This window comes from Sminthopsis crassicaudata, chromosome 3 (genome assembly GCF_048593235.1).
Source record: "Sminthopsis crassicaudata isolate SCR6 chromosome 3, ASM4859323v1, whole genome shotgun sequence".
NCBI classification, from domain to species: Eukaryota; Metazoa; Chordata; class Mammalia; order Dasyuromorphia; family Dasyuridae; genus Sminthopsis; species Sminthopsis crassicaudata.
In genome coordinates, this window is record NC_133619.1 from 329,587,435 (window position 1) to 329,611,251 (window position 23,817).

The following is a 23,817-nucleotide window of genomic DNA, read 5'->3' on the forward strand; positions in this document are numbered from 1 at the left end:
CATGCCCTTTAACATTGTAGCTAAACCAAGCTACTTATTCTTCCTCTATAACATTCCATTTTCAAAGTTTTCTCCACACACTTTCTTCCTTGCCTCTTCTTTACCTTCCCTAGGCCTCTTTCTTCCTCTGCTCCTTGGAGTCTCTCTTCAAGACTCAGCTTAAGTGCCATATTCTTCACAAGATCTTTTCTAATTCTTCCCCTATTTCTTAGTTTCTCCTCATTACTCTGTATGTAGTGTGTATATTTTTGGGGACAAAAAGCTCATCTAGGAATGTGTTAAAGTTCTACTTCCAGTACATATTATCTTTGTGATCTTGGGCAAGTCAGTTAACCTCTCAGTGTCCTAGGAATTTTGATGGTTAAATTGCAGATTCACATTGTTAGAGGGAGTTTTCTCATCCAGGAGTTCCTTTTAATCAATCTCATCACAGATCAAGCCTTTATGCATATGTCCATGTATATACATATGTGTATGTATGTATATCTGTGTTGTTTTTGGCTATACAAATGTGTTTTGATTTTTCCTCTCCAGAGATTATTTAATTTTTGTTTTTGTGTTTTTAGGATCCCAATATAGTTGCTGTTAACATAATAGGAATTTAATAAATGCTTATTGAATTATATGTAACATGATTCATAGTCTCCTTCACCATTCTGGTTGCCTCTCTTTTTCTTTCTTGTTTTTTTTCTCTCTCTCTCTCCCCTTAAAATCATATGAGCTTTTCTTTTTTTTTTTTTTTTTGCTGCCATCTCACACTGTTGACTCATAATGAGGTTGCAGTAAAAAGAAACCCAAATGTGTCTTTCACACAAATGGTTGTCTATGGTTCCCTCATCCTGTTTTTGTGAAGGTGATTGTTGAATTCTGTCTTTACATCCCTATTAAATTTTGCTTATTAGATTCAGTTTGATCTCAAGATCTTTTTGAATCCTGTATGTGTAATTAATTATTACTTAGCCTTCTTAGTTTTGTGTCATTTAAAAATTTGACATGTATTTCTCCTATGCCTTCACTCAAATCCTTGATAAAATTTATATTAAATATTTTAAATAAATCTCTTTTTCCAAATGTTCAGTCACTGTTCTTTCATAGTATGTTCCACAACTTAGGTAAGAATCAAAATCAGTCTCATGTTTGCTACTCTGATAGGTGGGAGGTGGTATCTCAGTGTTTTAATTTACATTTTTCTAATGATTTCTGAAGTGATTTAGAGCATTTTTATATGATTATTGATAATTTTTATTTCTTCCTTTGAAAACTCCCTATTCATATCTTTGGGCCATTTATCAATTTGGGGGGGTTTCTTATTTTTGTTAGTTTTAGAGTAGCTCAATATATGATGTTAAATGTTAGTTTTCATCTCGTTTCTGCCAGATTGCTTTTCCAATTTTGTCAAATAGTGAGTTCTTGCCCCAATAGCTAGATCTTGGGGTTTATAAAACATTAGGATTCTATGTTCTTTCTTTTTTATATTGTGAACTTAATCTGTTCCAAGAACCAACCTCTCTGTTGTAGCATCAAGTTGTTTTTGCTGGTTACAGCTTTATAGTAGTTTGAGATTATGTACTATTAGTCTCCACCTTCCTTCCCAATTTTTTTTTTTTATTAAGTTCCTTGATATTTTTTACTTTTTTCTTTCAGATTAATTTTTTTTCACATAAATTCATTCATTGGTAGTTTGGTTGGTATGGCACTGAATCAGTAAATTAGGAAATATGGTCATTTTTATTATATTGGCTCCACTTTGTGAGCAGTTAATATTACTTTACTTATTTAGATTTATCTCTTATTTGTGTGAATTATTTTGTAATTGTGTTTGTACAATTCCTGTGTTTGCCTAGGCAGTAAACTCCTAAGTGTTTTATACTGTCTGTAATATTTTTTTCTGTATACAGTGCTTTAATAATTTTTTATTATAAATTTAAATACAAAATGAGAAAAGAAAAAAAACTGCAACATTACCACGTACGCAGCAGACTATGAGAGAGGATTCACAAAAATTCAATTTCAAGAAAACCTATGTAAATAAATTACTGCATATTGTTTTCAAAGCTTCCCAACTTTTCTTTGCTTTGTTGTTGATTTTCTTTTGGTCTCTGCTATGTATTTTTTACTTTATTTCTCCCATCCTAAAAGAAGGCTATAATTAAGTATGGATATGCCTATAGATATCCATAAACATACACATATATACAGTTATATGTAAGACTGTACTGTGTAGTGTTCTGTTTAGCTTTCTGGAAATCTTTGGACCAGCCTTCATTTCAGCTGAGTAATCACCATGAGAATAGCCAGAGATAAAGTCCCAAAGTCTTTATTATTTCCTTCATAGTCTGTCTCCTTGACTAGGGCTCGGCTAGCTTTCTGGAGGCCCTTCAGACGGGCCTTGGTCTCAGTGGGGGAAGCAGGAGGACAGGTCAGCCACCACGAGGCTGATGAAAATGAAATGTCTCTCTGAGTCCTAGAGCTTGAGCTCCGGCTTCCAATTCTCTATCTTCTCTGAGTCTGTGTCTGACTGAGTTTGTCCCAGTTTATATGCTCTATTACAATTACATCATTATAGTATACTGAGTATAAACCAACCATTATATTACTAGGGCAATCATACTGAACTAGAGAACTCACATGCTAAACTAGATAATCATTGTCTTATCAATTCCACTGAGTTAGCACCTTGTTGTAAGACAAAATCAATCATACTTAAGTATACTTCTCCAGAGTTCTGCTCTTTACAGTACTATACTTATTTCCACCTGTCATCTGTTTCTCTGAAGATAGCATCTTCCTTCATACATCCAAGTCTTTCCATATTTTTCTAAATTAACCAGCTCATCATTTCCCATGCCAATTCAGTCATATTCTATCTTGAGAAATTCTTTCCTCAATTTTCTACAATCCTTTCATTTTTGGCTATATAGGTTTACAAAAAGATTTTGGTTTAAAATAATCAAAATTAATCCTTTTGCCCTTCGATAAGGCTCTTCTTTATGACATAGTTTAATGTCTGATGTTGCTGAATCTACTTCCTTTACTTCTTTTTTTCCTGTTTTCTTTGAAGTTCCTCTCCTTTTGCTCTTTCAAATGAATTTTATTATTTTTTCTAACTCAGTAAAAAAATTTTTTTTAGTAATTTAATTGGGATGACTAATAAATAAATTAGTTAGGTAAAATTGTTGTTTTAAAATTTTATATTGGCATTACCTACCCATGGACAATAAATATTGCTTCAGTAACTTAGATCTGAGTTTATTTATGTAAAAAGTGTTTTGTGTTTATGTTCATGTAGTTTCTCTGCCTGTTTTGGCAGACAGATGCTTCTGTGTTTTTACTGTCTATATTTTTTAAATGGTCTAAAACAGTATTGAATAATGTTGGTGACAAATGGTGTAGTTTCTTTGTTTTTCACTTTTGATTTAATCTATTTTAATCTTAACTTTCAGATCCTAATTACTATCTCTGCTTTTTTTGCATAATAAATTCTACTTCTGTCTTTTATCTTTTTTGTGTATCTCTCATTTTTTTATAATGTGTTCTGGCAACATATAGTTGAATTTAAACTTTTAATCTGCTCTCCATTTCTGTTTTATGAGTCATCCCATTCACATTCTAAGCTACAATTACTTTTATATTTTCTTGTTTCTTTTTTTCCTCATTATTCTTCTCACCATATTTGTCCTTTCTCTTCTCACTCCTCTGCTTTAATTCTAACCACTACCTTGCCCTCCTATTTCTTAATCTACTCACCCCTCTAAAAGTATCTTCCTTTTCTCCTCTTCCTTCTACCCTATTCTTTTGCCCTCTTTTTCCCTGAATTTAGAAGACTTTTTCTATTGTTCTCTCTCTCTTTCCCTTCCTCCCTCTCTGTCTCTTTCTGTGTGTGTGTGTGTGTGTGTGTGTGTGTGTGTGTGTGTATGTGTGTGTATTGGTATGTATTTTTCCTCTTTAACCCATTTCTGATGATAGTAAGTTTCCAGCACTACTTACCCTCTCTCCACTAATTTCTTCTATGTTAGCATTTCTTTTTTATACTTCATTTGTATGAGATAATTATTCCTTTTTATCTTTCTGTACATGGTTTTAATTTTTTTAGAATCTCCCCATCATACTCAGTTCAACCTAAGCTTTTCTTTTAACTTATCCAAATAATGATGACAATGATATGAAGTAAACAATTTGACCTTATTGAGTCCCTTATAATTGGTCTTTAATATTTACCTTATATTTCTCCTGGGTGTTATATGTCAAAATTTCTCTTATATTCTGGGTTTTTTGTCACAAAAACCTGAAAGTCTCTAAGTTGAGTTACTATTCTTTTTTCCCCTATTCAAGATTATACTTTCATTTGCTGAGGAAATTACCCTTGGTCATAACCCCAGCTTTTTTGTTCTATAGAGCTTTAAATAAATCAACTTAATTACATAGACAGTTACTTTATGGAAATGAAAATCAGAGAAACTACATCATGTGTCATCAACATTATTCAACCTGTGATTCTTCAGTGTAGTAGCTACTAGGTCTTCTGTAATTCTTACTGTAGCTTAACAATAGTTGATTTGGTTTTTTTCCTTAATGCTTCTAATATTTTGTTCTTAACCTGGGAGCTTTGAATCTTGGTTATATTATTCCTATAAACTTTCCTCCTGGGACATTTTCATATGATGATTGATGGATTTTTTCTATTTTTCCTTTGCCTTCTTGTTCCAGAACTTCAGGGCAGTATTCCTTGATAATTTCTTGTAATACTGTATCCAGATTTTTTTGATCATATTTTTCAGGTGGTCCAACCATCCTTATGTTTTATCTCCTCGATCTGTTATTTTCTGATGGGATGTTTCACTTTCTTTTCTGTTTTTTCATTCATCTGATTTGTTGGCATCTTGAAACATCATTAACTTCCCTTTGCCCAATTCTAGTTTTCAAGGAATTATTTTCTTTCTCAAGTTTTTGATTATGTCAAGTTGGCTGACATTTTCTTGATTTTCTTGGATTGCTCTTTTCTTTTTCTAAATCTCTTTTATTTAATTTTTAAAGTCCTTTTAAAGTTCTTCCAATAACTCTTTTTATTTTGGGGACCATTTTGACATCTCACTGAAAGCTTTATCTTCCTCTGAATATAAATCCCAGATCTTTTCTAATTCCATAGTAACTGTCTACAATTGGGTTCTTTCTCCTATAATTAATTATTTTTATTTATTGTTTTATTTTGTTTTTAGCAGCTAATAGTATAATTAATTTGCTTTTTAAAAAGCCTTTTTACTTCATTATATTATTCCTTGATGTCTCATGGAGTCATTAACTAGCATTCAATTACTTTTAATTTTCAAGGAGTTAATTTCTTCAGTGAGGTTTTATACCTCCTTTACTAAGCTGTTAATTCTTTTTTCATAACTTTCTTCCATATCTCTCACTTATTTTTTACATATCATTTTTAGCTCCTTCAACTCTTCTAGAAATTTTTGTTGGATTTGTGACCAATCTATATTTTTCTTAAAGACTTTGTTCGAGGAATATAGATAGCATTTAGTATTATCTTCCTACATAATGTAATTTGGGAGATACTTAATTGTTTGGCCTATAATTCCTCACTTAATACTCTATTAACAGGAAATTGTATATTAATTCTTCCTTGTGGTATAGCTAGGTGGCAAGTAGATAGAGCCCTGTCCCTGGAATCAGGAAGACTCATTTTTATGAGTTCAAATCTGGTCTTACCTGTGTGACCCTGAGCAAATCACTTAACTCTATATGCCTTAGTTCCTTATCTGTAAAAATGATATATAAAAGGAAATGGTGAAAACTCCAAATGGGTCACAGAGAGTTAGACAACACTGAAACGACTCAACAACAACAAAATCTTCCTCTGTATTTAAGGTATTTTAAAGTCCTTGTTCAAATGAGACTGGGAGAAGGGATACCTTAAACTACTAGTATTGTAACACAAATTACTTTATCAAATTAATTTATGATTCTTCTAACAAGAGTCTCCCTGAGGAAATGGGGGGCGGGGAGGAGCAGAAGAGAGGTAATAATAATAATTGAGAAAAGATTAGAAAATCAAAATTGTAAGGTGAGGCACTGTGCAACCCTAGAATAGGGCACCTTGAATATTGCAAACATCCTGTGAGGTGGGGTGGCAAATGGGGAAGAGGAGGCCACCAAAAAAGTGAAAATATACCTGAATCTTTGAAAATTCAAAGATGGTTTCAGCATTGTTTTGCCCATTTTACTCCCTGTGTTTAAGAAAAAAAATTTTTTAAAAAATATATAAATCTTATATAATCATACAGTGTCAGAACCAGGAGGGCCTTTAAAAGATCATCTTTCATCTTGTTCAATCACTGCCTTCAACGTCCTCGTCCTCCCAAGCTTCAAGTTCCATAGTTTACAAAAGAAAAAAACCAGGACCCAAAGAATTCTTGATATCCAGTTCATTAAGTGAAACTACTTTCACTAGACCCTGGACTCTAGAACTTGTTTTTGCTGACTACTCTCCTCTTTCTACTGCCATACTGAATAAAGTAGTGGGAAATTAGGATAATGTGACAGTGAACTGATTTTATTGGTAGGAAACTATCCCAAAGAACATACTTCTACGGTTTCCAGTGTTAGTTGCCTGAGATACTAGATCATTAAGTGATTTGCTCCATGCAAATCTGGTCATTCAGATGAAGAGATTATAGTTTGAATATCCTTATTCAATTGAGTATCCTAATTTTAAGCAGTGGTCAGAGAAAAAATAAATAACATTATATTTGTTGTCTTTCTTTGCTATCCCTGTCAGAAATGATAGAAAGGAGTAGGTGTGACTAAAGAAAGCTAGGTAGTTTTGTAAATGTTGGCCAAGACAATGTATATTTGATTACTGGATAACATTTTTGTGGCCGTATGATCTTTGAATGTTATTTTTAAGTCTCTGTTAATACTTCTATCTACTAGAAATAAGAGAGAAAAACAGCTGCTTAAACTGAAGAAGCAAAAGGAAGAAGAAGATCTCAGATTACAAATGCAACTTCAAAGACAAAGGGCCATGAGAATATCCCGGGAATATCGGCTAAATTTGCTGGAAATAGTTCATCCAGGTAAGAGCTAACATTACAATTTGTGTAAGAATAAGAGGTTACTGTGTAATTCCTGAAAAAGTATTTTTCCAATGCTTTTAAAAAAAATCACAAGTTTATTCAATCATCCTCATTTGTTCTTCCTTTCTCAGATCTTTAAAGACTCTTAAGTCTTTAACTATGATTCCTATAATTAATATAAATTAGTTAATATAGTCAATCCTACTAGGAAAAACTAAAAGTTCATGTTTAAGCAGGCCACCATAGATAAGTGAAAACCTTTTCTTTTTTAAATTTTATTTAGAATTTTTTTTCCCACAGTATATGTGCATGAGTAATTTTTTTTTTATAATATTATCCCTTGTATTCATTTTTCCAAATTATCCTCCCCCTCCCTCCACTCCCTCTCCCCCGATGACAGGCAATCCCATACATTTTACATATGTTACAATATAACCAGATACAATATATGTGTGTAAATACCATTTTCTTGTTGCACATTAAGTATTAGATTCCGAAGATATAAGTAACCTGGGTAGATAGACAGTAGTGCTAACAATTTACATTCACTTCCCAGTGTTCCTTCTCTGGGTGTAGTTATTTCTGTCCATCATTGATCAACTGGAAGTGAGTTGGATCTTCTTTATGTTGAAGATATCCACTTCCATCAGAATACATCTTCATACAACATTGAAGTGTACAGAGATCTTCTGGTTCTATTCATTTCACTCAGCATCAGTTGATATAAGTCTCTCCAAGCCTCTCTGTATTCCTCCTGCTGGTCATTTTTTACAGAGCAGTAATATTCCATAACCTTCATATACCATAATTTACCCAACCATTCTCCAATTGATGGACATCCATTCATCTTCCAGTTTCTAGCTACTACAAAAAGAGCTGCCACAAACATTTTGGCACATACAGGTCCCTTTCTGCTCTTTAGTATTTCTTTGGGATATAATCCCAATAACAGCAATGCTGGGTCAAAGGGTATGCACAGTTTGATAACTTTTTGGGCATAGGTCCAAATTGCTCTCCAGAATGGCTGGATTCTGTGAAAACCTTATTTTAAGACTCCCACTAGTGATAGGAAAGAAAGGGAAGCCAAACTGACCATGAGGCATGTACCCTTCAGCTTTGACAGTTTCTTATATAACCAGGAAGGAGATATAAGAAAATTTGTTCATTAAGAAGCTACAGAGGAGTTCCAGGTAAGCAATTTTTTTATGGAATCACTTTATAATTTTCATGCTTTTACTTTCTACTACCTCCTTTTCTGCTCTGTACAAAACTTTGCCATGTCTTCCCCAAAATTAAAAAAACAAAACAAAATAACACTTCACTATTCTATTATCTTTGCTACCTATTATTCTATATTTGTCTTCCCTTTCATGGTTAAATTCCATGAGACAGCATCTATTTATTTAGTGTTTCAATTTTCTCTCCTATGTCTTGTCATTTGGTTTCCATCCTTATCAACTGAACAATTTTATCTCCAATTACCAGTGATCTCTTTAATTAGCAAATCTAATGATTTTTTAAACCTCATTCTTCTTTAGGTTTATACCTTTATAACACTACTAATGTTTCTTCCTTGATATTCTGCTCATCTAGGTTATTGGGACAATTATCTCATGGTTGTCTTCTTATTTGTTCAACTATGCTCAGTTTCCTTGGTGATTCATCATTCATCATGCTCATTAATTGTAAATGCCTCCCAAAGCTCTGTTTTGGGACCTCTTTTTTCCCTTTATACTATTTCATTTGTTGATTGCATCATTTCCAGGGCTGTACAGATGATTCCTTGTTAATATAGCCAGCCCTAGGCTTTTTTCTAAGGTCTAGTTTTCATTGATTTTTAGACATTTCAGACAGGAAGTCCTAAAGTTATCTCAGATTCAGCATATCTAAAACAAAAATTAACTTTCCCCACCTCTCCAAAAAGTAGGAACTATCTTTCTTTTTTTCTTTCTTTCTTTTTTTTTTTTCTGAGGCTGGGGTTAAGTGGCTTGCCCAGGGTCACACAGCTAGGAAGTGTTAAGTGTCTGAGACCAGATTTGAACTCGGGTCCTCCTGAATTCAAGGCTGGTGCTGCCACCTAGCTGCCCCTATCTTTCTGTTTTGTCTGTATTTTTAGTGCTTCCCACAACTCCTAGGATATAGTAAGCACTTAATAAATGCTTGTTACCTTAACTCTTCTCAACTTCTTTATTACTGTGATAGATGTAACCATCCTCCTTACTCATTCAGCCTCAATGCCTCAATATTATCCTAGACTCTTCACTTTCATTAACCTGGTCATATCAAATTCTGTCAGTTCTTCCTTTGCCATATCTCTTGTATATGTCACTGATACAGCTACCACCCTTGTTTAGTCCCTTATCACTTATTGCCTAACTTATTAACATACTTTAAAAAAACTTTAATGAACCCAGGACTAAGTGGATGCCAAACATTTAAAAAGCAATTAATATCAATACCATATAAAGTAATTGGAAAAATAGACAAAGATGTCCTACCAAATTCCTTTTGCAACATAAATCTCATGCTGATACCTAAAATAGGAAAAGTGAAAACAAAGGATATTGGGTGTAAAAATTTTAAATAAAATAATAGCAAAGAGATTTCAACAGTATATTACAAGGATCATACACTATAACCAAGTGGAATATATACTTGGAATGCTGCAGCATTGGTTCAATATTAGAAAAGCTATCAGCATAATTTGACCACATCAAAAAATAAAAATCTTATGATTATCTCAGTAGATGCAGAAAAAGCTTTTGATAAAATATATCACCTATTCCTATTTGTGACACTAAAAAACATAGGAATAAATGGTGATTTTCTTAAAATAATAATAATAGTATTTATCTAAAACTAAAGTCAAGCATTCTCTGTATTAGGGATAAAATAGAAACCTTCCCAGTAAGGTTAGGGCTTGAGCAAGGATATTCAGCTTCACTATTATTAATATTATACTGGAAATATTAGATGTAGCAATAATACTAGAAAAAGAAATTGAAGGAATAAAAATAGACAATGTGGAAATAAAGCTCTTTCTCTTTGCATATTATATGATAGTATGATTAGAGAATCTGAGGAAATCACCTAAAAACAAATCAAAACATCTAACAACATTAGCATGGTTGCAGGATATAAATTAAAATCACATAAATCATAAGCATTTCTATATATTACTAGTAAAGCCTAGCAGGAAGAGATATAGAAATACTATTTAAAATGACTGCACATAATATAAAATACTTGAGAGTCTACCTGCCAAAATACCAATACATGAACTATATGAATACAATTACAAAAACCTTTTCATACAATTAGAGATCTAAACAATTGGTGAGCAGCTAGGTGAGACAGTACATAAAGTGCCAGGCCTGGAGTCAGGAAAACTCTTTTTCCTGAGTTCAAATCTGGCTTCAGATACTTACAAGCTTTGGGACCCTGGGAAAGTCACTTAACCCTGTGTGCCTCAGTTTTCTCATCTCTGAAATGAGCTAGAGAAGGAAATGGCAAAGATACTGGATCTTTGCCAAGAAAATTTCAAATGGGGTTATGAAGAGTTAAACATGACTAGAACGACTGAACAACAACAAACAATTGGAGAAATATTAATTGATCATGGGCAAGTTGAACCAATATAATAAAAATGATACTAAGTCAATTTATTTATTATTCAGTGCTAGACCAATCAAACTATCAAATAATTATTTTTATAGAGCTAGAAGAAAAAATAACAAAATTCATTTGGGAAGAACAAAAGGTCAAGAATATCAAGAGAATTCGTTTTGCTTTTTTTAAGTAAAGAAAGAGAGCCAAGTAGTACCAGAATTCAAAGTATACTACAAAGCAGTAATCATCAAAACAATTTATGACTGAATAAGAAATAGGGTGGTTGGTCATTTGGAATAGATTAGGTATACAATGTAGAGGAGAAATTTAATTTTTTCTTTACTTTAATATTTGAATAATTTAGTGTTTGAGTAATTCAAAGAGCCAAAGTTTGGGGACAAGAACTTATTATTTGACAAAACTGTTGGGAAAACTGGGAAGCAGCCTGGTAGAAACTAAGGAGAGACCAACATTTTACACCATATACAAGACAAAACTCAAAATGGTTACATAATTTAGACATAAAGAATGATATAAGCAAATCAGGAAAGTATGGGAAAAATTATGTATCATAATAATTTATCAATTCCTTATCAGGGAAGAATTTGTCCAATCAAGAGAGAATCAGAGGGAGATTACATGTGTAATTTTGAATATTAATTTAAATTAAATTAAAAGGGTTTGCACAAATAGTTATTGTATCCAAAATAAGAAGAAAAGCAAGAAACTGGGAGAAAATTTTACAGGTTTCTCTAGTAAAGACCTCATTTCTCAAATGTATAGGGAACTGAGCCAAATTTACAAGAATAAGGGCCATTCTCTAATTAATAAAAGATTAAAGCATATGAACAGACAGTTTTCAGAAAAATAAATTAAAGCTATCAATAGCCCCATGAATAAGTGCTTCAAATCACTAATGATTAGAGAAATGCAAATTAAAAGGATTCTGGGAAGACTACCTCATATTTGTGAAATTGATTAATGTGACAGAAAGAAAAATGACAAGTTCTGGAGGGAATGTGAAGACATTGGGAGACTAATGCCTTCCATAATCTAGTTTAAACTGTTAGCTATTAAAAAGAGGTTGGGATGGTAGAGACCAGAAGTCTTGCTGTAAGCATATTTGTTTCCCATTCCATAAACTTTTACTTCTTCCTCCATATCTGCAATGGGTCTGGGGGCAAGAGACCTTTATTTAAATCTTGATTCTCTATTATTTACTACATATGTGGCCTTTGGCAAGTTAGTTAACTTGTTTGGGCCTCAGTTTTCTTATTTGTAAAAAGAAAGGGCCAACCTTGGTGATCTCTAAGCCCATGTTCAGCTCCAAATCCCAGGACCAGATGTTCTTTATACCGGCTATCACCTTGGAATGCTTTCCTATTCAGCAATCTGTACTTCATTGTGTAGGAAATACTATAGAAATTACACCTTTGGGGAAAATACTGAGTGCAAAGCAATTGAAAGAGACTGCTGTGGCTACACAGGAAACTGATCCGCCACTCTAGATTTTTAAAAAGACATGTACAGAAGATGAAAGCTAGGGAAGATAACAGTAAAGTGAGTGGAATAGTCCTATTACATGTCAAAAATGGTAATCATTCAGAATTATTTTGTGATAAATGCAAAGTAAAACAAAAGAAAAAATTTAAAAACTATTAAAAGGACTTCCTAAAAAAGTATTATGTGATAATTACAGAAGACAAAAATACTCAACTCTTACTTTCTTTTTATCTGTCAATGAGAATGAACTTTGGACAGAGGATAAAAAATAATTAAGGGAATTGAAGCCCCCAAATAAGTGAGATGACAAGAAAACAAAGCCATCCTTCAACGGGTTCATAGCAACAGTCCCAGACAAAATGTCAAACTATGACAATAGTAAAAATTACTCTCATTTTATAGATAAAAAGTTTGCAGATCATTTTATATACATCTGTATTATTTGATCATCACAGCAGTATTGTGGGTTAGATACTATAAGTTATTCATTTTGGTGAGGAGAAACTGTGGCAAAGAGAAGTTAAAGCAATTTTGTTCATAGTCACCAAGAAATCCATTTTGGAAGCAATTTTGAAGTTACGTTTTCCCAACTTAAAATCCAGCACTTTATCCATTCTGCTCAGCTTTTTGTGCCAATTTCTGAAAAGATATCAGACAGGAAGATTTGTCACAGAATTTGAGATGATCACATCTCAAGTTTGCAAAAGGTTGAAGAATTTCAATTTTCCAGAGTGTAATGTAAGCATATAAGTCTGACCTTTATGCTTGGAAAAATCATTAATAAGGAAAGAATTTAAGAATAGTTGACAAGGAAAGCAGTGATCACTATGAGCCAGCATGAGTTAACAAGAACAGATAATGCTGTTTCTTATATCCTTTTTTTTTTTTTTTTTTTTTTAACAGAGTTGTTAGAATAATAGATTAGGAAGATGCTTTGGACATAATAGGTATGGATTTTTACAGCTTTAGATAATCATGAGAGAGTTATTTGATAGATAGTTTGATGGGCTGGCTTTGTTTTCTTACTATCGTCTCATTTATTTGGGGGTTTCAGTTTCCTAAATGTAAGATAAATGAGGAGATGTCCTCAGAAAAGAATGCTTAGGAGAACATACATTCTTTGAAAGCAGAGAATGTCTCACTGTTGGATTTTGTACCCAGCATGACAGATTATAACACAATATGAGAAAAATAGTTCAGAGCAAGAATTAGTTATCCTGGAAAGGTGGTGAATTCTCCTATATTATAGGTCATCAAAGGATGTCCAGTGATCAGGTGGTATGTATGTATCATAGGAGTTTGTGCTAAGATATAGGTTGAACTAAATTACCTCACGATAACTAGGTAGTATAAGTAGTTGTATTCCCATTTTAGGGATATAGAATTGGAGAGAATTTCAGAAATTTATCCATGCTCATAGAATTGTTATGCAAGCCAGAACTCAAAGGATCTTAGGATCTTCGACTTAGAGCTGAAAGGAGACTCAGATACCATTTAGTATAATTAGTTGCTTCATTCTGTATAGAATGAAACTGAGGTCAGTGCAGTTAATTGCCTTCGGTCACACAGGTATTATTTATATTATTTATAGGATTTGAATTCTGGTTTTCTTAACTCCAGAGAAAATGTTCTTTTACTATATCAAACTGTCATACTAGGTCTTAGAACTGAGTTAGAAATCCTCCCCTTTTTTGTTAAACAATGGAATGGATAGCAGCATGGTCTTTCTTTATCACTGTGTTCAACATTAGTCATAAGCAGACTAATGTCTGTGGAACATACTTCTAAACCACAGCCATTTACTCTATTCTGCTGCTTCCTGAGTACTCAGCAGCTTATGGAGTAAAACACTGGGAAATCTTTTCTAGTTAGTAATGAAATTCTCTTTCTCTAAGAATTCATTGCCTGGTGAAAGTTATGCTTCTTTCCTTGTGGGAAAGTCAGTGTCCCATCTGCAAGAGTGCCCACACTTAATGTTTTACAATTTTTTTTTAAATTCTGTCACATATTGCACCTGTCATTTTGATTGGAGTCACCTTTTCATTGTTATGACAACTTAACACTCATTGAGTGAATTCCACTAATATAACAATCTGAATACTACCAAAAGAAAGGCCATTGTTCTTCAGTTATGTTACCCAGGAGTGAACAGTTGAATAATGGGAAATCCCAAGAAGGAATTTATCTCTAAAAACTCAAGACCAATATGGAATACAAAGGGAAATTAGAAAGGAAGAATGAAAACTATTCACAATGCCTGTCTCTTGTTTAGTGAGCTATTAATAAATATTAATTTATTGATTTTAGTGACCAGGCTTGGTCTTGGGGAAGAAAAGATGAAATACACATCCCTTTTCTTTGTGAAAGAGTGTGAAGAGCAACTAGTCCCTGCTGTGGATAGAGTATCAGGCTTGGAGTCAGGAACACTCATCTTTCTGAGTTCAAATTCTGCCTCAGATACTTATTAGGTACATGACTCTGGGCAGGTCACTTCACCCTGTTTGCCTAATTTTCTCATCTCTAAAATGAGTTGAAGAAGGAATTAAAAAACCACTACAGTATCTTTGTGAAGAAAACCCCAAGTGGAATCACAAAGTCAGAACTGAAACAACAACAAAGATGACTTTGGATGTATAATGAGTTATACAACTCTGGCCACTTGTCCTGTCAATTGCTTTGACATAGATTCAACATCAAGTGAGGTTGGGGAATAGATGAAAGAGAAATAATAATTGTATAAAACAAAAGATAAGACTTAGAGGAGGAATGAGGAGATGGTTCAGATTTGTGTTTTCATAAATTTATATCAATGAGAAAACTTTCTTTACCGATTCAGATCTACAGCTTTATAGCTTTAGAGGTTCTCTTGGGAGACTAAATGACTTTGCTTAGTATAGTGTGGCTAGAATGTATCAGAAACAGAACTTGAACCCACATCTTCCTGTCTCTAAGGCTGGCCTTTTTTCCAGTATGCCATGATACTACTCAGATATTTAAAAAAAAAATGTAAAAAATGTGTTAAGGATAAAAGAGTTAAAGAAATTATCACACTTTTAAAACCGAAATTTGGAAGCAGTAAAATTGAGTGTGCTTTAATTCTTTTTTTTTTTTTTTTTTTTTTTGTAGGTCAAGTGGGAAAACATATTCAAGAAATGGAGGAAAAATCAGCACTGATTATCCAGAAACACTGGAGGGGATATAGACAGAGGAAACACTTTAGTCAACAAAAGCAGTCTCTAAAGGAGTATAAGGCAGCAGTCATCCTTCAGAGAGCAGTGAGTTATTAAATTAGGCCTCCTTATGTTTAAATAATTTTCATTTCATGCATGGATGATACTCAAGGCATTATTTCTATATTACAGTGATTGTGCATTTCTTAAATTAAAATTTTAGTTTTTGTTTTTAGTTCAGTATACAAAGAACAGAGAAGAGGGATTACATATGAAACTATAAGTTTCTATAATACATAATAAAATTAATATGGTTGTAGCAAAACTGCTCTACTTATATCTCCCTTTTGGAATTGCCTCTGCCTTTACTATGCATTTTAAAAAATGCTCTTCTTTTGAGAAGAGATCACTATCACTGTCTATAAATTACCCCATGCACAACTCCTCCTAGCTACAGCTCTCCCTTAGAAGAAATATACATTTATAGTTAAGCAAAAGAGATCTACATACTGGATATCTCATTCTTTATCCATAGTATTTACCTCTCTTCCAAGAGATGCTAAGCATATTTCATTATTAGGTTTATGAAGTCATAATAAGTCATTACATTATCAGCACTCTTAAGTTAAAGTCATTTTTTTCACATTATTGTGTGATCAATAATTGTTTGTATAAATTAGTATTGTATATCACTCTGTATCAGTTTAGCCTTCTTAGGTGTCTCTGAATCCATCTCTTTCAAAACTTCTTATAGCACAATAATATTCAATTACATTGACAGTTGATGTTCATTACCCCTTCCTTAATTTCCAGTTCTTTACAAATATGAAAAGTACTATAACAAAAATCATTCTAAATGTGAGTTCTTTTCCTTTGACTTTGATATTTTTGGAGTATAAAACTAGTAATAGTATTGCTGAGTCAAAGAGTATACATATTTCAGTACTTTTTAAAATATAGTTCTAAGTTTTCTATCTTTTTTTAAAATTTTATTTAAAATTTTTTCTCACAGTATATATGCATGAGTAATTTTTTTTTATAATATTATCCCTTGTATTCATTTTTCCAAATTATCCTCCCCCTCTCTCCATTCCCTCCCCCCGATGACAGGCAATCCCATACATTTTACATATGTTACAATATAACTCAGATACAATATATGTGTGTAAATACCATTTTCTTGTTGCACATTAAGTATTAGATTCCGAAGGTATAAGTAACCTGGGTAGATAGACAGTAGTGCTAACAATTTACATTCACTTCCCAGTGTTCCTTCTCTGGGTGTAGTTATTTCTGTCCATCATTGATCAACTGGAAGTGAGTTGGATCTTCTTTATGTTGAAGATATCCACTTCCATCAGAATACATCTTCATACAACATTGAAGTGTACAGAGATCTTCTGGTTCTATTCATTTCACTCAGCATCAGTTGATATAAGTCTCTCCAAACCTCTCTGTATTCCTCCTGCTGGTCATTTTTTACAGAGCAATAATATTCCATAACCTTCATATACCATAATTTACCCAACCATTCTCCAATTGATGGACATCCATTCATCTTCCAGTTTCTAGCTACTACAAAAAGAGCTGCCACAAACATTTTGGCACATACAGGTCCCTTTCTGCTCTTTAGTATTTCTTTGGGATATAATCCCAATAACAGCAATGCTGGGTCAAAGGGTATGCACAGTTTGATAACTTTTTGGGCATAGGTCCAAATTGCTCTCTCAGAATGGCTGGATTCTTTCACATAAGTTGCTTTCTTTTTTAAAAAATTATATTTTATATTTTTCAATTAGCAAAATTCTACTTTCAATACTTCCCAATCCAGTCTCCCTCTCCCCATCCTCCACTTCCACTTGAGTACAAAAGGAAAACAAAATCCTGTCACAAATACATATATTCAAGGAAAACAAATTTCTGTCTTGATAATATCCAAAACAATACATATCTAGTTCTTCATTCTTTGTCATTTTATCTACTACGAACCTGGTAGCATGTTTCAACAATTATCTTCTATAATCATGGTTGGTATTACAATGATCAATCTTTTATTCTTTCAAAGTTGTTTGTATTACCTTATTTTTGTCATTTTACAAATTGTTCTGATTCTGTTCACTTTAAATGTGAACTGCATCATTTCATAGAAGTCGTCAGGTTTCTCTGAGAAGATTAATATCATTTCTTATAGCATGATAGTATTGCATCACATTGATATATCTTGACTGCTCAACCATTCCTTGATTCTCATTTTTGCCATCCCCACCCCCTAAAAAAGCTATAAATGTTTTTTGACTGTAGGACTAATTCCTTCCTTAATCTTTGTTGTTCAGTCCTTCAGTCCTGATTCTGTGATCCTGTTAAGGAGTTTTTTTGGCAAAGTTACTAGAATGATTTCCATTTTCTTTTCCAGTGGATCAAGCAAATAAAATTTAAGTGACTTGTCCAGAGTCCCATAGCTAGAAAGTATCAGATTTGAACTCAGATCTTCTTGTCTATAGACTCAGCATGCAAAAACTGAACCAGCTAAGCTGCCTCCCTTAATATCTACACTATCTCTAATTCTCTCTTCTCTTTTCTTCACTTTCCCTCCTATTTCTTGAAGGAAATTTCTGTACTCAACTGTATAATAACTATGAAATTATTCTTTAAAAAGAATAGTTCTTAAATTCTTTTCTCCTTTATCTGTTTTCCAGATCAGTTCTATCTACTATATCTCAAATTGTCTTCTATTTTTTTTCAGTCTTTTGATTTTATTTTAATGTTTCTTGTGGCTTCATAGAATGATTGTCTTCCATTTGGTCCACTGTAATTGCAGGGAGTTTGATGCTTGGATAATGTTTTATATCTTTTGTGCCAGCTGTTAATTTATTTTACAATTCTTTCTTTTCTAGATCTCTTTTTTTCCTGTTCTTTCTTTCAGCTCTATCATTTCATTTATTAAAACACTTTAAACTCTTTTTTAAAAATCTTGTACATCTTTTCCAGGAATTCTATTTGGATTTGTGCCCAAGATGTGTTTTTCTTTGAAACTTTGCTTATAGATGATTTAGAGTCATTGCTATTTTCTGGGTTTGTTTTTGAATTCCTTAATGCTACAATAGCTTTTTATGATGGGATTCTTTTTTTTTTTTTTTTTTTTTTTTTTTTTTTTTACTTTGCTTATTCTTTCAGCTTTCTTCCTGATTTTGGACTTGATGTTAGGATCATGGATACTTCTGGAGGGAAAGTCTAGGTGGGTTCTATTGCTACTTTTTTGGGGTGTTGAGCATTGTGTTTTTCTAGGATCTCAGGAATAATCCAGACTTAAACTTTGCAAGCTTTCAGTGCTCCAAAAGTAGTATAATCCAGAGCAAAGTCTGATCACTGCCTTTTTTGATATAAACTCTGCAGTTCATCATCTAGATCTGAGTCTTGAGCAACAGTAGATGGATGCTAGATTCAGTCCTCATCATGTACTTGGAAAGTTTTGCTGGTTCAGAGTGATAGACCTGCAGGTTCCTCTTGTTCTGGTTATTTTTCTTCAGGGTTTAGACTAGACTAGAACCTAGAGCCCCTCTCACTCCTGGGGTCTAAGCTATACCACTATGCTACTTTTTGAACTTGACTTTTCTCAGAACTAGGCCACGGTCTTTGATTGCTTCCTACCAGGGAACACTACCTTCTATTTCCCTTACCTATCCCTAGAAATTGGTAGTGGGCAATAGAAGGACCAGTTGGTAACCTTGTCCCATAATTTTTCCCTGATTTAGGTCTGGAAGCTTTTCTTTCCCTAATACACATTGTTGCTGGAATGCTCTGTGGCCGTGTTCCTGGCCAGATCCTGTCCACAGTTTACACAAATTCTTTGTCTTCCTATGCTGAACTGAGCTAGAAAAAAATGACTCAATGTTATTTTTTTCTTGGCTTTTCCCATCAGCATTCAATCTGGTGATTTTCTGGTTATGTTTGGAAGTGCTTCAGGAAATACTTCCTATTACTCTGCCATTTAGGCTTCTTCTAATTCCCAAATTGCTTTCCAGAAAGCTTAGATCAATTTATCTTTACTAAAAGTTCATTAGTATTCCAATCTTTCCTTATCTCCTCCATTAACTACCATTTTCTTTTCTTTTTTTTTTTTTTTTCATATTTTATAATCTGGTGGGTATAAGGTTAGAATTCAGTTATTTTTCAAGTCAGTTAGTGATTTGTAGCATTTTTAAAAATGTAGTTAATGATAGCTCTCAGCTTTTGAGAATTGCTGGCACTGTTTTTTTACTTTGACTATTTATTGGAGAATGGCTCTTACATATTAAATCAATTACTTTTATATCTTGTATATTCAACTTTTTTTGTTTTTTTTTGCTAGGGCATTGGGGTTAAGTGACTTGCCTGAGGTCACAAAGCTAGGAAGTGTCAAGTGCCTGAGGTCAAATTTGAACTCAAGTCCTCCTGACTTCAGAGCCAGTATTCTATCCACTGTGCTACCTAGCTGCCTCTGAGTTTAGTACTTTTAATTTTCTAGTCCAACAATGTTTTTTCCATTCTCCTTTGTTGTCTCATCTGTAAGAAAGAAAGACAGAACTTTTGTGAATCAAGAATGATAATTTATTGTGGTAATTTATCAGTCTTATTGAAAGCCTCATAAATAACTGTCACAAGTAAAAGAGAAAACTACAGACTTTTTTTTTTTCTTCACCTTTAGGCTCTTAAATTCTTAAGAAAATGCCATCAGAAAAAAAAAATGTCTTATTCTTGGCAAGGATTCCCTGAATTTACTGATGCACGTAGAATGGAACTGAAGCAAAAGATTGACAATTATATCAAACAGCACTCAGTAAGTAAGTTCCTGTCATGGGAAGTCTTATTTATATTATTACTTTATGTTGTAGATAGCAACAATGAAAAGATTATACATACCATGTTACACAGCTATAAGAATAGAAATGGCATAAATACATGGCATAATTTATAAATATATATTTATGTGTTCTTTGTGAATGTAGATTTTGCTTTGTTCCTTTATGATCATCTTCTGTATGGATGATATCATCTTTCTTTGAGGATGTCCTCTTAATATTCTTCACCAGTGGAGGGAAGCATTAATTCTAGTAATTTAAAATCATTATTAATGATCATCTCCTATTCCAATTCCAACATGTTCCCATTCTCTATGACATTAAAAATTGCTCCATAAAGCAGGACTAGGGTTGCAAACCAACTATAGGATACAGAACTAGGTAAAAAGAGTCTGTTGCAGAAAATATCCTTGCTTCACTAACCAAAAATCCTTTCCTGGGAATGCCTGTCCCCAGGCAGTCACTAATCCTCTTCTCGGTTTAGCTTCTTTGGGAGAATTTGACCAGAAAAAGTTTCTGATTTCCCTTCTAGCTAGATAAAAGCAATCAAGGAATGCAAGTGAGTTGAGTGTTAAGTATATTTGGAAAGTCAACCAATATAAAAATTGTATGTTATGGGCCACATGTAGAAATGTCCATTTGAGAAGAGGCTTACCTATAAACTCCACTTCTCAGTTTATTAAATTCAATATCTTCTGTGTAAGAAGGCAATTAAATATGTGTAGTATATTTTAGAAACATTTCCATTTAAAAATTTTTTTTAAAAGTTTTGACCCTTTAAGGATTATTACCCCTCAGATTGCTGGAAAACCAAGCTATCCAAAAATAACTTATGATCAAGGATTAAAAAAAAAACATCCTGTTGCAAAAAATCTATGCCCAAGTTGTGCTGATAATTACATGGTAAATAATAACTAAAATACTGTTTTTCTGAAAGGCACATAGAGATGTTAAAATAAAAGCTGTGTTATCTAGCATTTTACCAATGATAATAACCATTGACTCTATTATTGCCAATCTAGATCTTTCTTTTTAATCTCCTTGCCTTCCTGCTTTGCCATCTGTAGACTCCCCTTATTTACTCCAAATTTTTATCCTATTTAAGATTTTAGGAGATAGTAGGTAAGCCTCTTAGAAAATCAAGGTAGAACTAGAACATTGAATTTGCAGATATCGGAGAAAACAGCTGTTCTGTGGCCTTCATAGTTAGATGAGAGAGAAATTAATACATATGTCCTCATGATATTTATTTTTTATCTTTCTCCAGGGCTCTGAAATGTCAGATGTGGCTAGCAGGGAACTCCACACCCAGGCTCAAGAGCAACTGGGGCACTATTTTCTAGGGAGGGCCCTAGAAGAGAGAGCACAGCAGCGAAAGGAGGCTTTGCAAGCTCAGATCAGAACCAACATTGAGCAGCTGATGAGTAAGTGTTGAATTCCATGTGTGCTTTTTCTAGTAAACAAATTCCATAGAACATGTTAGATCAAAAATCACAGAGAAGGGCCATTTACTAATTACCTATCTAATCCAGCCACTTGTCTCCAATAATAGTTTTACTTAAACAATATTTTCAGGAAAGAAAATTCCATATTCTTAATTCCTCTCTATTCCCTGTCACCTCTTATTTAATCATATCATAGTTCTTTCTATCTTACAGCAACTGATGTCTATTGAGTTTTGTTTTCCTGTTTTTAGGAAATACGATTTCCAAAAGAAATCAACTTTTTAAAAAATTTACACAGTTCTATAATCCTTCTTAATAAAGCCTAGGTCTTTTTTTTTTTTTTTTTTTTTTTTTGCAATAATAGCATGAAACTATAATATATCTCTTCCAAACAAGCAAATATAACCCATAGATAAGAGTAATGGTCACTTGGTACATTGTTGTAATCTACATAGAATTCAAACCATTGTCCTCCTAAGTTCTTAGTTGATGGAGATGGAGATGATGGAGATTCATAGGTTTGTAACAGAAAGAGACCTTAGAGACCATCTAACCCTACCATCCCCTACCCACATTTTGCAGATAAAGAAATTGAGGTTAGGGAGTGGGGTCAATGATTTGCCCAGGGTCAAACATATAGAAAGTGTCAGCATCTAAGGCAGGATTTGAACCCAGGTCCTTGTGATTCCAATTCCAAAGCCCTATCTACTATACCATGTGCCACTCTTCATTTATTACAGGTATGCCAAATCTGAGGGATGTTACAGAACAGGAGGCTGAACTCTTCATAAGCAGATCTCGGCCTGTGGCCGCTAGAGCCAAGCAAGACCATGTTGCCACACTAATAGAGAAACAAGCACCTTGGTGGAAGAAGCTTGGGGATGATGTTGAAGATGAAGAAATTATTACAAAGGAATCTCTAAATACAGATTTTGGAACCTTATTTATTGGTGGAACATAGGAATTTAGCCTGGATATCATTCTTAAACCATGTCACATTATAATGACATTATTCTAGTTAGGACTATTAGTTATCACAATTAGACATATCAGAAAATTTGATAATCTTAAGTTTCTGTGACCCCTCTTCCCTACTCCTCTTCAAATAAGAGTTGTTCTGTATTTTAGGAGATAGTTAATTTTTACTTCTATATCCCTTTCTCTTCTCCCTTTTCATTTCATTTCTCCATTGTGAATACCAAAGTAATTTGAAACTTTTGCTGCAGAATTAAACACAGATTGATACTATATTTATGTGCAGGGCAGGGCAAATTTTTTTATGATTACACTTTTTTAGTAACCTGAACAATTTGACAGATCAGTCATTTTTCAGTTCTGTTATTTATAATTCCTAGTTTTTCATTAAAGATAAACATTTAAGAAACAAAATAATTTTCTAAATTTTTGAAGAATAGCCACACATTTTTTACATTTCTCATTTTCTTGAAATCACTGCTTTTTTATACTTAACAGAGTTCAGGGCACATAGAAAATTCTCAGATTAGACTTTTGACTGAATGGTATAGCTAGTGTAATAAATAGTTTGCTATTTTCTCAGTTACACACACAATCTATATGTATTTGAAAACCTGCTCAGGAATATAATTTGCAGTTCTCTCAGCCTATTAAGGGACTTGAATTCTTGTGTGTATGTGTGTGTGTATATGAATGCAACAGGAAACTGAGGACTTCTCAGAATAATAATTGCTCCCATTCTTTTCAATTATGATGGATTATGATATTTCTCATAAAATTATTAACTAAGGTAGATTGAACCTATAACCTAAATTTAGTTTATGAAAGTCTGATGGGTTTGGGAAAATGAAACAGAATGCTCATAACTAGCTCAAGTAAACAGTTCTAAACCTTGACCACTCATAAAGTTAGGAAAACATATATGCAAACAGTTGTAAACCTTGTAAAACTGACCATAAAATTTAAGTCAACCATATGGGCCTGACTAGAATTTAGCAAACCCTTGCTATTTCCAAGCACTTAGCAAGGTAATTAACCAGCTGAGGAGAAGAGGGGGTGTCTTGGATTCTTGTGGTTTGTGACTATATAATCGCTTTAGATTTCTGTGGGGTTTGACCTCCCTTCACTGGGGAATCCCAATGAGTGGACGGACTGTCTGTTTCTCATGAGATCCTAATAAAACTTCTATTCTTTA

The 23,817-nt window shown here is 33.2% G+C and overlaps 1 protein-coding gene across 4 annotated transcripts in view; it reads left to right on the forward strand.

Moving 5' to 3' along the window:
• Positions 1-23,817, forward strand: part of IQCB1 (IQ motif containing B1) — a 46,671-nt gene extending 22,854 nt beyond the window's left edge. For all 4 annotated transcript variants that reach the window (XM_074301349.1, XM_074301351.1, XM_074301350.1 and 1 more), the window contains 5 exons: positions 6,940-7,082; positions 15,321-15,469; positions 20,049-20,180; positions 21,470-21,626; positions 22,388-23,817. In XM_074301349.1, coding sequence (XP_074157450.1) covers positions 6,940-7,082; positions 15,321-15,469; positions 20,049-20,180; positions 21,470-21,626; positions 22,388-22,608 — 802 coding nt within the window. In that variant the 3' untranslated portion in view covers positions 22,609-23,817. The remainder of the gene's footprint in view (positions 1-6,939; positions 7,083-15,320; positions 15,470-20,048; positions 20,181-21,469; positions 21,627-22,387) is intronic.